Source organism: Silurus meridionalis, chromosome 2 (genome assembly GCF_014805685.1).
Source record: "Silurus meridionalis isolate SWU-2019-XX chromosome 2, ASM1480568v1, whole genome shotgun sequence".
Lineage (NCBI taxonomy): Eukaryota > Metazoa > Chordata > Actinopteri > Siluriformes > Siluridae > Silurus > Silurus meridionalis.
The window spans coordinates 20,989,314-21,007,559 of record NC_060885.1 but is presented as its reverse complement, the minus strand read 5'-3'; the positions used below and the strand labels follow the sequence as shown (position 1 = coordinate 21,007,559).

Sequence of the window (18,246 nt, the reverse complement as noted above, 5' to 3'; positions counted from 1 at the left end):
GTGTGTGTGTGTGTGTGTGTGTGTGTGTGTGTGTTTGTATTCAGTTTAAATGTATGTGGCTTATAAAATAAATGTGAAAACTCTTTTTGTTTGTTGTCTAAGCACTATTTAACATTTTGTAATGTTAAATACTTATCTGTATTGGCCATTCCTTTTTCCCCCATACAGTTCATCTAATGTTAATTGCTTATACCAGCATGAATTTGGCTGTTAAATATTTTTCAGTGAATGAAATAAAATAGATGTCTAAAACACCAGAATTAAATGCTTGCGCCGGGTGCTCGAGTATCATTGATTCCTGCTAGTGTTGCTGTGTAACAGATTTAGTGCAGTTATATTGTTGAATTGCGCCATGAAATTAGGCTCCTTTGTGGGCATCTGTTTTCTGACTGTAGTTAAGTGATATTCCCAAACTTGATTTTGATCCAGATCTCAATTTTTAGTGTCAGGATGGGCCGTTCTCATTTAACCATTCATTGCAGTATTTCGCTTACTTTCATTCCTTCAGCCTCAGGCAGTCCCACTGAATGCTTCAGGGACTGATGCCCACGATACTGGTATGACCCTTTCTTTAAGCAGGAACCTGCAGGATGTGTGCAAATACGTCAGCAGAAAACTTGGCCAATCCCCTCACCCAGTGCATGTAGTTCCCATTTTAAGGGAACGCGGCTTCCTAAGAGCTAGGCAACTCTTGCGTGTTGTTCCAGAATGCAGAGATGAGAGTTGGTGAACATTTTTGAAATATTTAATGGTTTTTAAAATAATAAAATAAATTTACTGTTTTAACATTTTTGGTACCATTTTACTATTTTTGTTGTTGACCTCTTATGGCATTTTGTATAAAGCTTAAGTGGTGTCAAAAAGATTTGGGAGTCTGTCAATCATAACAAGGATGAACTATTTGTCACTTAAAATCACTTCTCGTGGCGTCTGTTTTCCTCAGCTGCTTTTCTGTCTGCTGTGCCATTAAAAGAGGGGGAACTTACAATGTCCATGTGTTTTAGAATGGGATTTTCGACACTCGGTTGTTCACATACTTATTTGCCATATAGTGTATATCACTGTAGATAGGTGCAGTCTGCGCTGCCCTTTGCAAGACTTAACCAGGGCTTAACCAGTGGCTGCACAGAAGGGTCCCCTTTACCCTGGCCTAGAAGAATCAGCATATGTTCCCACCCTATTAAGATGAGATGGGGAAAAAAACAACAACAATGTATTGCAGAGTGAAGTAAGCTGGCAGTCCGGCCAGACACTACTGCAATTTTATCCTTAAAACTCTATTCCTGAGCCAGTTTCAGTGCCTTAAACCTGCTTTGCACTGCCCTGTAAAAAGAAAGAGAACTTGTTTAAGTGGATATTGCCTCAGAGCAACCCTTAAGTCTCACAAGCACTATGTGTTGTCTGATAAATGTGTAACAAGGCTGTGGCTGCAGTCCAGTTCAGTTGCTTGCACATGAATTCCAACTGTGGCTGATCTCCCCTGGGTTGGACCAAACAGGTCATGACTACCAGATTTTTTTCTTGCAATAACTTCTGATGGACCCTGTCCTCTCCAAGAAAGCAGTCACATGCTCCTAACAGTATTTTTCTCCTTGTCTTAGAGGAGTATATATATCTGTCTGTCTGTCTGTCTGTCTGTCTGTCTGTCTGTCTGTCTGTCTATAGGTTTTTGTTATGCATATACTGTCAACCCCCGAAAATTTGCGGCTCGGAACTCGCAGCTTGGAAAATTCACGGGGTCTCATTTGAAAGCTAAATTGACAGCAAGTTGCGGATATCTTAAAATTCCAAATGTTCAGGAATGTTAGGAATAACATTTTAAACTTTTAATGTTTTCACTATCAAATTTCATAAATTTTTTTTAAATACATTTTTGTATTAAAGTAGAAGAACAATGTTTAGATGAATTCACTAAGGTACCATAGGGGCTGCATCCAAAATCCGCAAATTTTGGAACTCGAGTGGGGTCTTAGAATGCAATCCCACGAGTTCCAAAATTTGCGGATTTTGGATCCAGGGAACCCGAGAGTACTGTGTTTATTTTTTCTAGTTAATATAAAAATAGTTTATTACTGTCTTCATTAATATTTGCATTGGGTTCTAGAATTATTAGTCAGGATTCCGTCTACAAAAATTGTTTTTCACAATTTTATCTCCCCCTCCCCTATTATTATTTTTTTTTTTGCAGCTGTTTTCTGTCTCTTCTTCTGGTAGCAGCAGTAGTATGGAAGATCAAGCAGAGCTGCTGGGCCTCACGACGACGAGAGGTCAGTGCCTTAGGAAGTGCTGTACCAAACTATATTTGTGTTTCGACTGCTGATAACCTCGTTCCAAGTTAACTTTTCCATTTTCTAACTGTGAGTGTAAAGTTATTACTTATCCATAGTATGACCCAATAGTAGATAACCATAGTATGGATACATTCCCTTAACAGTGCCGATCTGTTAAAAACTCTTGGTAAGAAATTCCAACTGGCTTAGCATTCAGGAAACAAAATGCTATATTTCTGCTGCAGTATGGCTTCTATTTCAACCCAGTGTATCGTCAGCATGGCAATCCATGTCCTCATGTAATGTTGTTGAGCAGAGGTGGAAAGTAATGAATTACATTTACTCGCTTTACTGTAATTGATTGGGTTTTTTTCTGTACTTCTACTTTTTTTTTTTAAGTTTTACTGTATCTGTATTTTTACTTTTTAAGTATGTTTTTGTTACAAGAATTGTACTTTTATACTACATTTTATTTGTACAACAATTTAAATCATATCACTGACCAAGTAAAAATAAAATAAGTAAAAATAATGCAAGTTGAAAAGAATCGTGCCGCTGGACACTACAGCACTGATTGATTGACATGTGGAGAACAAACATGCTAAACTAACAAGAAAGTGCGATGGAGATGAACAGGACAGACAACAGTGATGCTGAACCAGCTGAAAGAGAAATGCCGTTGAATTGGTATGAAACAAACCCCTGATCTTATTTACGTGACCACTTTGACTTCAAATGCAAGAAAGGCAACAGCTTTAACATACAGTGTAAGCCGTGTCGACGACGACAAGTCGGGTAAGACAACTTTTTTTTTTCTTTTGCTTACAACACACGGAAACAACTTCCTAATAAAGCGACCAAAACTGCCTGACAAGTGATAAACGAAACTAACAAAGCCTTTTAATTTTTAAAAGTGGAAATAAAAGGCAATGTGAACAAACATTCGTATAAGGATTCCTCATAACATTTCTGATGTACAATGTACAGAACATCACACAACGATGTAGAAGAAAACGTGTAAACGTACATTTTGGATCAATAAGCCTAAAAAAGAAGGAAATACTACAGAAAAGCCACACTGCAGACAGGATTTGCATTTCGCAAATAGAATAGAATAAATCGGCTGAATTGCCTGTGCGAGCACACTATAAGTACATCGATGAACCAAGAAAAGGGGAGGGGGGTGATTTTTTCACACATTAAAATTATTTATTAAGAGCTTTCTTTTTTCACATTTTTATTTACAGCATTATCAGAATTGGTGGTATATTAACTTATTTGAAGAAAACCAGTTTTATGTGAAATCATACATTGAGCCCCCCCTTATAAATAAAATGGCACCATCCTCGATTCATACCACCTCTGCGAAGGTTCGACTGTAAGATCAGAAGTCGAATCAGGCTCCTCCTATTGAAGCATCGACTTTTCCAACTATTCGGGGTCACTCCTACAATGCACAATCAAGCTCGCTTTATTACCAGGGTCACGATTTAAGTGTCATATGAAATGAATGGAAAGTGTCATATTTTAGAGTAGATCTAAAACAAAACTAAAATAAAATTATACTTAACTCACATTACACTCATGGACTCAGTCATGAACTGTAGTGGGTTTTTTATTATTTCATTTTATTAATTTATTTTTTTCATTTTATATACCCCTGTCCTTTTTGAATTACACTAGAATGCTCCACCCTCTGAGTACATTTTAAATGAGCTCCGTTTAACTTTTACTTGAGTAGACCGATAACTTTACTTGTATTTAAGTGCAATTTCATTAAAGTGACAGCGCTTGTAATTTTACTAATATTTCATTACTCTTTCCACCTCTGCTCTTGAGTTTGTCCTTCTCATCATAAGTGTGGGTACTTTCTTTAACCTTCAAATGTGGTACAAGTCAGTGAGAGAGCTTCACTGGTCTTCACTGAAGTGCATCACAGATCCCAATGCTGTCTTTGTGCACCTCCTTCCTCCTACACAGTGCTCTATGAATTTCAAACCCTGCTGGCCACAAGGACACTTGGAGCATGATGAATGCTGGCCTGACTTGTTGATGGCCTTTCAAACTGATCTATTAAATTCATCAAACATCTTAGCACTAAACATAAAAATAAAATATTCTCTAGTCTCGTTTCAGCCAGTTGATTATTCCTTCTGGAAAAAAATGGTAATATCAAGTTCCTTACTCCTGTGGTTCCCATCCCCTTTGTCTTCTTCCCCAATTCTGTAGGTTGCGATTTTCACCCCCTCCTTCTAGACTTTCACTAAATCAATCTGCAGCAATCTCTCTTATCCCTGTCAGGGGGATGTGGGCTGCCCTGAAAACATTTTGGCTGTGTAAATTTGCTACTACTATAAACATTATATCACTGTTTCTGCTGCCATGTGGAGATATAAACAAAGCTTTTGAAAAAGCTTCAATAATGTGCTCAATTGTTGAAATACAGTTAGAGGTCGTCGCTTTTCTTTATGAACATTGCAGTCATATGACTTGCAGTAATGTTTTTGACGACATTAACTTCATGATCAATTCATCTCGGTATTTATAAAAAAAAAGTCCTGCCTGTTAAACTTTATAGTTAACAACAGTGGTAAATATCAAACTCTGCCCGTATACACCATTAGAAAATAATGTTACATAACGAGATACACAACCCGACATACCACAGCATGACGTGCTGTATGTGTGTGAGAAACAGGATTTAAAGCAGGGAAGAATAGCTTGATGTTTTCTGCTGTTAATCAAAGAATCAGAGTGGATAACGGTGCCTCTATCCACAGGCTTTGTAGCCTTACTGGATGTTGATGTCTCTGTCGATGTTCTTCCTTTGATATTTTGAATGTAATTTTGAACAGTTTGCACTCTCAAGTCTCATTCATTGATCTATGGCCAGTTTAATACGAGAGACCTGAAATTAAAATTCAAACGACGTTCATACAAGCTTGATCCGCATTCTTAGCACTACATGACTATGGGATACAGGCATAGAAAAAAGATTCCAGAATTCTGGTGACCCAGAAGAGGATAGATTCCCTTTTGATTCCCCCACACACCCCCCCCAACTGCCTCATGGAGTTTTTCCTTGCTGTCATTGCTTCTCGCACATTCGGGAGAAATTAGAATTTAATATCTGAATTTCTGTAAAACTGCATTGTGACGGTATCCATTGTTGAAAGTACTATTGTAGAAGCCGCTCTGTGAGGGAGACGAAGAAGATTTGCGAAGCAGGTGAAATTTTGGCCGAGCTACAAGCTCGTGTCTATTCACTTTTCACTTTCAGTGAATTATTTTCTTTTTCAAACTTAACAAAACAGAACAACTCGACAGAAAGTGTTCACCACTGACTTGCGACATTTCGCTTCATCAAAGTTCAGGTTCACGCTTTTCAGCAGGGGTGTGTGTGTATGTGTGCATCTCTTTCTCTCTCACATACACACACAAACCCTCTCTTTTGCTGGTTAGGGGAGACACTGAATGCATAAAGAGATGTAAATAAGTAGACGGTACACTGGTGGCAATAAGTAATTGGTGAGAATCATCATGCATTAACTATTGATTGGACCTATTTTCTATATTTATATCAAGTAATGAGGTGGAAGCATATGCAAGTGCAAAAAGGTTTAATTTAAAGTGCACATACGTATACAAAACCCAATATAAACTTTGTCAAATATTGTCTCATGCTGGTTTTCGCTGAAAGTTTAGAGAGTGGTTTGGTCATATGCACAAGTGCTAATTAGCGTGAACATGAAACAGGTGCGCAGACAGACATGTGACGTGATCCTGCGATGTGCAGTGACTGATGGGATGCGTAATTCGAGACATAATCCTGTCTATCTCTCTCTATGTAAATAAAATTTAAATAAAGCGTTCATTTGGTTTTACAGTCACCGTGCGCCCCCTGTCTGAAACCCCAGCAGTTAGGGCAAGGTCTTTAAAGAGGAATGGTGGTTTATTCCTCCAGTCAACACTTGTAGAATCAATTCCAAGAAAGCTGTTTTGGTAAATGATTGTTCTACGAGAGCTTTTCTCTCTCTCCTGACATTAGTTTTCTATCTATAATTTCTTTTGAATTATTATTGGAGTTTTAATCCTACATCCATTTATACACCTTTATTCAAATGACAAGGCTTTGTATATAAACCCCACTGGGAATATCCTTTATTTAATGTGTGCGCATTGCTTTCTTGTACTCGCTTTCCTTCCAGCCGTTCACTTTACCCCTGGAAAATGAATGGGTTTAGTTCAGTGAACTAACGTAAAAGGTTGCCCATAGCCTTTTGGAATGCTTTAATGAGACGTTCCTCATTGTAAGAGCCAAGTCAAGTCAAGTTTATTTGTATAGCGCTTTTCACAACAGACATTGTCTCAAAGCAGCTTTACACAAATCAACAGTGATGGTGAATGGTGTGCATTTGTCCCTGATGAGCAGCCGTGGCAACTGTGGCAAGGAAAAACTCCCTTAGATGTTATGAGGAAGAAACCTTGAGAGGAACCAGACTCAAAAGGGGAACCCATCCTCATCTGGGTGACATCAAGAGTTTGATCATAAATCTTTCAACAATACAGAACACTGGAGAGTGAGAACTAACATGATTACTGGAGTATAAGATTATAAGTAATGTTCTTTCTGCAGTCTTAAACAGTCTATATGGTTAGTAGCTCCGAGTTTTATAAGCTCAGCATTTGTGATCACCACAGATCCAGCATCAGCTTCTCCATGCCAGAGCCTTTAAACACTCCAGGAGGTCCAATGTCAAAACTCCACACATGTAGCGGGATCCAAATGGCACTGGTACGCCTCTAGATGGTTCAGGATGTTTGTGAGTTCGGCATCTACTTCTTTAAAGGTCCGTAATCATCACGAGGTGGGAGGTGACTGGAGCTGGAGCAACCTCAGGATGCCTCGGGATGGGGAGAGAAAGAGAAGCAGTGGAGAGGAATTAGCGTAGCTGCTGTTCATGATATTAACAGCACAAGTTGATAATGTGCATGTGATCAGATGTTCTGGAGCACAAGGTTATGATGTGATGTGTGTTATGTGTAGGCTTTGCTAAAAAGATACGTTTTTAATCTACACTTAAATTGGGTGAGTGTGTCTGAGCCCCGAACACCGTCAGGAAGACTATTCTGATTCTGATTCTGAGCAAAATCCTGATTCTTCACTAGATCTCAAACATCATGAAATTATCCCGACGTGTGCATGGGGTTTGTTTTCTGTTGATTTATCACATATTGCCATTCCCAGTTCCTTTGCATTCAGGGAGTCTAATGGAGAAAAATGTGAAAGACTCAAGGTGACTTCACTATTTTATTACCGGATCAGCTTACTAACACTGCAGCTAGCAACTCTTTTTCACCTGTGGGTATTATTAAGAGTGTGAGCATGTGATGAAATGATGCATATAACACTCTTGAACATATGCAGCTTTTCTCCTGATACTTCTCTAGTCAAGGTCAGCTTTTTTTCCCTCCTGTTTCCCCTTTTTCACAGATACACGCACACATTCAGAAGCATGAATTTGCTTTGGGCTATTAATGTTTTCAGAAAGCTTTGCTGTGGATATTAACAGTTTTCTTGTCATCCTAATGTAAGGCACTTTCTCTCACTTGCTCACTCCGTCTCTGCTGTAAGGCAATAATATTAAATCCTTTAATCAGTAGTCTTTGGGGCAGAGTAGGATTAATTAGAGATCTAAATTAAGCATCATTAGAGGAATATATTTTCACTTTCCTAGGCTAATCTCTACCAGCGTCTGGTTATCTTTTTGTCTTGAGAGTCATATTAGAGGTCACATGGCGGAGCTCATGAATTTTTTTACACGCACATAGCGTGAAAAAAAAAAAAACCAAAGTGAAGAAAGCGCCTAGAATTGGAAATGGAAGCAACCTCCCTTTTTGTGTAAACTTTACGTATGTCATGCAGTGTGCTCTTGATATGCAGTGCTCCAAGGAAGGTTTAGTAGCTTGAAAGGAATGCCAAAGAAATGGATGAAGGAGCTCAAGGTGTTGGCTTCCAAATTTCCCAGATCTCAATCATGTTGAGCATCTGGGGAATGCGCTGGACAAACGAGTGTGGTGCATGTATCCAAGTCTGATTCAGCTTGCAGCTTCCAGGACTTAAAGTAGATAAAGAAGATATCTTGATGCTAGATACCACAGCACACCTTCAGAAGTCTAAGCCTCGAGTTAAGCTGTTTTGGTGTCAAAGGGAGGCCTGTGCAATACTGATCAGGTGGTTTTAATCTTATGGCTGATGGGGGTGTGTACATATTTATATTCTTATGTAAAGCAAGAAATCTCTTCAGCATTATGAATACAAATTAGAATAAAAATATCAGAATCAAAGTTGCTTCTAAGCATCTCTGTTTTGAATCGGACTATAGCTAAGAAAGCAAGCTTTCATGACTTTTGTTAGAGCTTCATGTTTTTACATCCTCATTAGCTGAGATTGTTATTCAGGGCCATCATAGGCTACATTCTAAAGCTGTAAAAATTTGGTCAAACACACCAGATGGAACTGGCCATTGGTCGCTTTCACTTGCTTTCGTTCTTTGTTAATTGCCTTAGCATTTTTACTGAAATGTTCCTTTGGCACACAAATATGCAAACTGCCACATGACTCACTTGAGTCCAGGGCCAAGATGTAATAATTGCTAAACAGTTATAATTCTTGGAAGTGAAATTACGATGTAGTCGCAAAAATTGTGTATCGTAGGGGAAAAAAAACGCACATCTACAAAATCCAGTTGAAATTCATGACCCATACCAAACAGTTTCAGTGCTGATGTAATCCCTGCACTGTGGTCCATGAGGTTTAACTTCTGACATTAGTGACCTCAGTTGGGTTTTTTTCCCCTTTAAACTGTAAGAAAGGGCTTACGGTTGAAAGAAGAAAGAAAGGTAGGAAAATCAGATCTGTGCGTAGTTCAATTGAAGTTCAAATGTATTATTGCCTGAGTTAGTGCAAGTTTCTCTCTCATATTTAAACATTGCACATACGAAACTGTGCTTCCTATTGTGGAGATCAATATTTCATCACATCTTTGCTGCTCAAAGGTACATCAAAAGGTCACATTATTGTGTGCTTTAAAATCCTACTATGTGTGTTGTGTCCATGAAGAATCAGTAATAAGCTCTGAATACAGAATGCTTTACGATACTGAAATGTAATTCTCTTTTTGTGTCTTTGTGTGTTTTTTCTCTTGGACTATTTTTATTTTTTTTTGTTGTTATCACTGAAACACAAGATTTTTATGTTCCATTTAATTCTCAAAAGGTCCAGTTCTGTGTGTATTTACATATCTCAAGCGACTGGTTTCTCTGTCAGTTCATGATTGTTTTTTTGTTTTTGCCTTTATCTGCATACAAAGTCGAGTGTGCATGCGGATGGTTGCGCGCATTTGTAAGTGCGCTGCATTATCTTGTTCTTTCTCTACTTTCTCAGCAACTCCTTCGAGAGATGCAGCAGATGGCCAGTCGGCCGTTCGCCACCATCAATGTTGCCTTGGAGACGGACGAGGAGCCGCCTGACCTGATTGGTGGAAACGTGAAGGTGACTATGACCTTCTAGATTATGACATCAATGGCTAGGTTTGAGAAACGTGTTCATAATTATATTTTTCATGAGGCTAGCCCTCGTCACACATCTTTATTAACCAGCTGAGTCAGCCGGTCGCTGTGACCATTTTGCACTCTCTCAAAGCTACTCATCTGTTTCCCACAGGTCTCACTTGTTCTGTTTGCCTCCAGCCTAATAATTGATAGCTCGGTTAAAACAACACCCTTCATCTTGACAGCTTAATTGGAACGGAGTAAAGCGATTAGGGCAAAGTGAATTAAATTTCTGAAGAAAAATGAATAATGCATTTAATAATCTGATAAGTAGCAGGCACATAAACCCTTTAAAAATGTTTACTTTTATGAATGTTTGTATACATTCTACAGGTTTTTTTTTCTCATTTTATTTTGCATAATGACATAGAAATGTCTTGAAGATTTGGATGTTCTCATGTCACTTTTTATACCTACACACTTTTCAGAGCTCTGTGTACTGAATGATGTTTATTACTAACATCCTGCAAGTCACAGGTTTCCAGATTTCTGTACCCCCAGTCCTATACATATTAGATTTCCCTTCTCTCAGCACACTTGATCCAATTAATCAGCCAAATTAACTTTCTTTACTGAGTTGAAGTGGGTGTGTAAGACGTTGAAATAACACAGGGCCCAGTTTAGGGTCTTTACTGGGGTGTGTTCAGTTCATACAAATACAGTTTAAAAAAAGCTCATTTTAACACCAGGTTGATGCGCAGTATTAATTTTGTGCATCTCTTACTATAATAAAAGTTAATATTTGATTTTAAATATATATTATATGATTGACGGGAGCATTCAGGTGTGTGTTAACACAATGCCAAAAAGAAAAAGACAACTGCAATAATATTAGAGAAGCAATTGTTACTGCTCATCAATCTAGCAAGGGTTATAAGGCTATTTACAAACAATTTAAAGATCCTCACTCTACAGTAAGGAACATTTATTCACAAGTGAAAACAAACATCCAAGATAGTTGTAATTCTTCCCCCGAGTGGACATCTCAGCAAATTCACCCCAAGGTTGACCTTTGCAATCCTCAGAGAAATTGCAGAAAACCCAAGAGTTACATCATAGACTCTGTTATGACTAAGTTATGATAATAATTAATGACATTATAATTAAAATAAGACTGAACAAGTATGATTTGTATGGAAGAGTTGGCAATAGAAAGCGTCTTTGCATCCAAACGTGTAAATGTCCTTTTAGACAGACTAGACCGACATGGGGATGTTTGCCCATTATGCAATGGCCCAGTCAAAGTCCAGACCTCAACCTGACTGAAATGCTGTGAACCTTAAGAGAGCTGTGGATAAAGAAAAGGCAAAAAAAAAAAAAAAAAAGAAGTGTGAGCCAAAGTTTTTGAAATTATTGCTGCTAAAGGTCAAAGTGGGAAGTGGTCACTCAGTGGTTAAAACATTGGACTGCACAAGGTCATGAGTTTAATCCCAGCTCTAGTAAGCTGTACTGCTGGGCTCTTGTGCAAGGCCCTTAACTCTCAAATGCTTAGTAGTGTAAATAATGTAATTGTAAGTCACTCTGGATAAGGATGTATGCCAGATACTGTAAATGCAAATGCAAATAAATCATATAATGTACTTACATTTCCATACATAGTTTCTAGATTTTGGCTTCATTTTTGTAAAGATATGATCTGGTCCTTATCGGGTCTGAACAACACATGACACTACACCGTGCCATTTTTTTTTAGTCCTGATACATTAAACAATAGAATTCAAAGTACTTTCATTTTTACATGAATATGTAGTCAGTCACTGATGAAAATTATAGCATTAGAGCGATACTTCATCACACGGAAAAGCTAGAGCTTTAGTACAGACTAATGTGCGAGTGTGTGCGTGTTAGTATTCATAACAAACATAGTTATATATATTTGATGCTCTTCATCTTGGCTACGGTTTCACTGGAACTCTCCAATTTCTTTCCCTGGGTAGCGGGACAGCCCTGAAGCATAGATTCAATTTAGATTTGCCTTTTCTCTATGTCCTTTCTTTCTTTTCCTTCCTCTCTGTCACACACATAACCATCTAAGTGTCTTTTGCTTTTAAGATGTTTTGGAAAAACTCCATAAAATGAAACAAATACTACATGGAAAGGAAGCAAATTACAGCTTTGATGTTTCCAGTCATATGTGCTGTTCACATAGGATACAGAACATTTTCTTCCTCATGCTACGCCTTGCATGTGTTGCTACAGAAACAGTATTACCAGTATTAAAGCTTCAAAATGGTAGGTTTTTTGACTATATGGCCTTAAAACCAAGGACCATTAGCCATGCTGGCATTGATCAGTGAATGTATGTGCTTGTGCTGCAGAAATCTGAGTGATGTAGCTCTGTGGCAGCTGCCTCAGCACCAAGGGAGATTCACTGCCAGAAACACACAGGGGAGACTAGTTGATTGTCAAATAGCTTTGGAGTAAACTTGCCAAGAAATGTTCAAATAGAAGGAGAAACATAAGAGACTGGAATTTAATGTAATCTGTTATTCTTTGAGTAATGAATCACTAGATGGCAGTAGTTGTACAGTATATTTTAAAAACTAAACAAAGAAAAAACATAAATCTAACACTAATAATAATTACAATAGTGCAAGTTATCGCTTGCCAGTTTTTGCACCACGATGGCTGCTTGTTGGTGTGAACAAAAACGTGCTCCTTTTAGATCACAGAAGATGGACCACTTGCGAGATCCAAACTGCATAATGTCCAAGAAATTGGCGAGTTTATTTCCTTCCTAATTGCAGTATAACGATGTTGTTTACTGCTCCAAGTGTGGCTTTAAAGTCTGCTCCAGAACACTGCAGCATTATATTTTCAAATTCTGTAGCAGGTTTAGAGGGTTGGGTGCCTCAGTGTTGACCCAGAAGAAAAAATAATTTAATTTCAGGTCTACCAAAGAGGCTAATCCTTAAGCCATAACTTCAGATGTTTCAAAGATGCTTCAAAGAAGAAAATCTGCAAACTGAGTGAATGACTTGCTAAGAAGGTTTGGTATAGATGTTTTCAGATTGCACAAGGTTATATAGGTTCATTTTGTACGTTCAAAGAGTTCAAAGTGTGTCATTTCTCCTGTTTTGAAGTTTCTAGATATAAGCCCAGTGCATTCTTTCATTCTATGCAATATGCATGAAAATGATTGCTGGGAATTCTTCAGTCATGTAATCTTGTCCTTGGTGTATATAACTACAATGCAGTATGTCAACAGGTCAACATGTCTCATGACTCATCTTTTATGAATACATATTTGCATGTACACGATTGTATGTTTTTTTTGACCATGCAATCACTCAAACAGCTCCATGTTTAAATGACATGGACAAACTTTTGAATTAAAAAGCACACCGTTTTAATATATGCGTTTTTGCAAACGTGAATAAGTAAAATTTCTTAATGTGATAGTGACTAGATTTACACTCAACAGTCCAAAAACTGTTCATGTCATCAGTCTGTTAGCTCAGCCCTGTGTGTGTGTGTGTGTGTGTGTGTGTGTGTGTGTGTGTGTGTGTGTGTGTGTGTGTGTGTGTGTGTGTGTGTTTTTATATATATATATATCATTTAATATAATATAAAATAAGTATGAATGCTGAAAATACAATTTCTTTAGCCAGAGTTAATGTGTTTAATTCAGGTTATATTGAATCTCTGTGGGGAGGTGGATATCCAGAAACAGCACTTTTACTTCACACCTACTGAGGTGATTTTAGTGTTTGAAGGGAAATAGAAATCAAATCAACTGATATGGAAAAAGAGGAATGGATATCCTTTTGATCTTCAAGAGAAATGTAGGAGGAATACTGTAGTTTGTTTTTCAGGGCAATATATTCTTTTTCTAACCCGTTTTAACCCACATTCTGCACATTTAAGACATGACCGCTAACCATTCAGTTGTTTTTTTTCTTAGTTGTTTGCATACTGTTGCGATGCGTCTCTTGAAAAAAGACAAAATTTTCTTTTCTTTCAATTATTTTTTTTTTAACTCTTCGAAATCATTTCACATTACTTTAGCAGACCTTGTAATTATCAAGTTGTCTTGTTTGATTACATGTAGGTTTGACATCACTTTTATATTCTGCTCTAATTCTGTTCTCCTTCACCTGCCTCTTTCTAGCATCTTGCTTCTTTCTTCTTCTGTCTCCTACCCCCTTATAGGAGTTAATTAAACAGAACCTCTGTTTTGCTGGCTCAGTCTTGGTGCCTAAGATAATCTCTCTAGTCCAAATAGAATGCGCACGCACGCACGCGCACACACACACACACACACACACACACGTACGTTTCTGGACACACTTTAAAGGCTGTAATTAAATTTTCGGAAGAGGAGCGCAATAGAAAAAGACTTGAGTGTAAAGGGTGGAAGGTAAAGGCAAATGTAAAATTAGGCAAGATTAGGAGGCCATGCACTATATTTTTTGTTGTTGTTTTTTTTAGTGTGGTTCTGCGTGTATGTTGAAGCATGAGCTAGTGAGTAAACCTTGGGGGTGTGAAGCGAAATAAATGATTAAATCGGGTCAGTGTTGGAATGTGTTTGTGTGAAAGAGTGAAGTGCCACGATTTCGCTTCCAAGTGAGAAAGAGGGCATGTGCTTTTAGTCCCGGCCAGATTATGGACACCCACTGATTATAGACAGCACTGTAATTAAACATGTTTTAAGCTTTATCACGGTATGTTTATGAAGTCTGTGTGTATTAGTAGTGTTTGAGGTGCTACACATTGTTTTTATCCTGTACCAGGTATTCATGTAAGCTTGGCTACTAGTGATAGAAGTACTTTTTATTTTAGTTATAACACATATCTAGTAGTTTTTTAAAAAGATAATTACTTCTATTGAATAAAAAACATGAAATAAAAGGTGTTACAGCATTGTTAAAGTTATAGCTATGCAGCTCAGTGCACTTGCTCTAAAGCAGCTTTAATGTATAATGCACATGCTGCAGATGTAAAATTTAACAAATCAGAAACACACACCACTGTTAACTAACTTCCAGGTAATATGAATATGAGAGAACAGTGTTTTCAATAAAAAAAAAACAATCTGTTTTATGTAAAACCCATGAGTCAGTGAGAGTTCAACATTAAATTAAAAACCTTGCAATTTCTCTTTTTTTTTTTTTTTTTGCTCCATCTCATGAAATCTCAGCCCCTGAGGGTGGATAGCTTTTGAAAGAAAGAAAAATGCATAGTGTATCTGTATATGTATTGGTTTACAGCATATTATCTGTTCTAATAAAATATTTGTATTCAGTTACACCACTTGAATGTATGCATGTATGTATGAGGGGTCGTGTTTTTATATCAATAGTGGGGAACAAATAACCTCCACAAGGACGGGAATTATAAACATAGTCAAAAATATTTCCATTTGGTCCATTAGTTAAGTTCAGAGATTTAGCACTTACTAGCTGCATTCAAAGCTATGTCTGTGAAAAGTATGGATATTTTGGCAAATTTTGCATTTGTGTGTTTAAAAAGAGAGAAAGACCGCAGTATCAGCATCAAAATTCCTGATTTGCATCTGTGTCTGCAGGCAGTGCCAAAGCCCATAGCATTGGAACCTTGTTTTGGGAATAAAGCAGCAGTGCTGTCCATCTTTATCAGATTACCCAGAGGCCCCGGAGGCATCCCAACCCCAGGACAATCAGGTGGGGCTCTCAGTCTCGATGTCTCTTAATCTACTCTTCATAGGCGGCTGATTATGCTGAGTAAGCTACCTATTTTCAGTAAAAACCTTTCTCTCCCTGTGTGTCTGTCTCAGGCCTGGCCGTAGCGAGTGCCCTGGTGGACGTGTCTCAGCAGTTGTGTGTATGCTATAAGGAGAAAACTGGAGGGCTGCGTAACCGTAAGCAGCAGCCAATAGCACAGCCAGCTACGTGCATCTGACCTCTGCCCATCACCCGCGATTCCTGAGCTTTGACCTCCGCCAGGACTAAGCCACGGACACATGCAACCCACAAACGGCGGAGGTCACATACTCACAGGTGGAGCAAGGATGCCTTCTAATTGGAGAACTGAGGCTCCCAGTCCATGGTGCAGAAAAGCAGAATGTGACGAGGGAGAGACGCGCACATGGAGAGAGGCAGATGGGGGACATCCCTTTCTCACCTCTAACTGACTGCAGATAGGACTTCCAATTCGTATCTGCTATGTGATATTTAACTTATTATTATTATTATTATTATTATTATTATTATTGTTCCCTGTTTTATTCCGTTTTTATGCTCAGGAGGAGGTTCCCCTGCACTGCTGCACCATGGTCTCCATGGCAACATACAGTCAGACCATCCATAGCTAGCTATTGTATATGTACACGTGCACATACCCTTAAACCATTGCCAAACCAAACACAAACGAAGATCGGTGATGAGGCAGTTTGTGTGTCTGTGTCCCTTAAATCATGGCTCGATATGCAGTGGAATTCTGCGATTTGGAAAGTATTTGTTTGTGCAAGTTTTTATGTGGGAGACTGAAGTGGGTCATTTTCACAGTGAAACTACTTCATGCCATTTTTCAATTTGTGAAAAGCAGCCAATTTATTTTCATCTTTTCACTTCAGTCACTTTCAATGGTCTTTTGACACAGATCATTGCTCGGGCATTTATCAGTGTTTTCGATGCATAGAAGGGTTTTTTTTTTTTTTTTTAAATATATCCTTTTTGCCAGATATTCTGTATCCCATTTGAGACCCCATGCTATTTCTTAGACTCGTTCTAACTTCCGACTCGAAACAGAACCTGAGGGAGCTGTGAGAACGTATAAGGCAAAAGCCTTAGGATTAAATCTGGGCAGCAGCTTTTAGAGTTTTCAAAATGCCAGATGCCATTTCAGACACTGCTGTTTTTGAGGTACGCGCTCACTCACACACACATTTTTCTTTTTTCTTTGTTGTCGAGTACTTGCATTTACATTTTTAATGTGTGCATGTGTAAGTGTTGGATTTTGTGTTTTTTAGGGTTTGAAGAGGAGATGTAACTGTAGACAAAATGGCAGATGAGAGACAAATAAGGCCATTTGAAATGTATACAACTTTCGATTCGAGGTTTTGTATGCATGTATTTACCTCCAGGTTTTTTTAAAACAAATTTTTAGAGGTATTGAATTCAGTTAATTCCAAAAGATTTGATTTAGTTGTCTAGAGGAAAATCTCAATTCAGTGAGCTTTCTACTCATCCCTTTGTATTTTATTTATTTTATTCCCCCCTCCCCCCACCCCACCCCAGTGTTCTTGCATCCCCGTTTATTGAGACGTTTATTTTTATGTAGATAAATTCGAATTTCGTGTAACCTCATAATTTTTTTCCGCTAGAATATTTTCGGATGCCGGCGTGTTTTGTGCCTTTTGCACTTCATTACAGCCTAATGAAGTAAGGTGCAGAAACCATTTATTTCTCTCTTGTTTGTCCCATGCAAGTGTCATTTCAGTTATTACTCTGTGTATTACACTGTCATGCACTCTGTATATAACGACTTGTGACGAGGCTGCAGAATGGAACCGAGATTGGTTTTATGTGTCTCCGATTGCCTACTTGTCAATTCCCTTGCAATAGCTGAGCCATGATTGACGCGACACAGGCCTCACAAACATTATGGTCGATCAGACTGCTGCAACCAAACAAGACCTTCCACGGCTAAATCACATCGAACTGAGAACTGCTATGATTATGACGGAGAAACTGCCTTTCACGTTGATGGATTAAATGTTAAGATCCATTGAAATGATAAAGAGGAACCAATAGCTCGGGGGTTATTCTGAACGGGACTGTCCACTTTAATACCTGCTCAACTGGAAGTACGATAGAAGCTCATTTCTGCAGTTTTAGGCAGCATATAATAAGTTGTACGAAACTAGGTATGACAAGCGCTCACACTCACTTTTACACACACAGTGTGGAACAGAGACATGAAAGGAGTCTAGTCTTTTGGTGTGGGAGCCAATTAACCATTTATTTCAGGTTTCAAAGAGAACTTTACCCAGTACTATAGTATGCCTCAACCCCACCACTTGCTTTCTGTACAGTAATCACTGTAGATATCGGGATCTATAGTTTAATGTGTATAATGTAGCAGCAGATGCACTCTTTTTGTAATAACAATGAACATTAATGTGAATGCCATTTCTGTTGAATGACTTGCTTGGCAGGTGGAGCGTCCCCCGGCTTTTACAGTGGGAGCTCACTGCAGCTTCTTTTTTTGTATGTAAGATAGCGAATGTCATCATGAACAAACTCTAAATTAAGCACAAATATGATGTGTAAAAACAAAAAAATAAAACGGTAATATCAGTCCTGAAATGGTACCTGAATTTGTAATTATTCATGTACATAAAGGAAGAAATGTTTTGTCTATAATAAATGCTGTAATTAAG

At 38.2% G+C, this 18,246-nt stretch overlaps 1 protein-coding gene across 2 annotated transcripts in view; it reads left to right on the top strand.

Moving 5' to 3' along the window:
• Positions 1–18,246, top strand: part of atrn (attractin) — a 59,958-nt gene extending 41,712 nt beyond the window's left edge. The window contains exons 26-30 of one of the 2 annotated variants that reach the window (XR_006927556.1): positions 2,189–2,267; positions 9,718–9,825; positions 15,412–15,526; positions 15,640–16,726; positions 16,834–18,246. Coding sequence is in view for 1 of the 2 variants with exons in the window: in XM_046863239.1 (XP_046719195.1) it covers positions 2,189–2,267; positions 9,718–9,825; positions 15,412–15,526; positions 15,640–15,764 (427 nt within the window). In the remaining variant the exon portion in view is untranslated. Of the gene's footprint in view, positions 1–2,188; positions 2,268–9,717; positions 9,826–15,411; positions 15,527–15,639 lie in introns of both variants that reach the window. The other variant, XM_046863239.1, reaches the window with a different exon arrangement.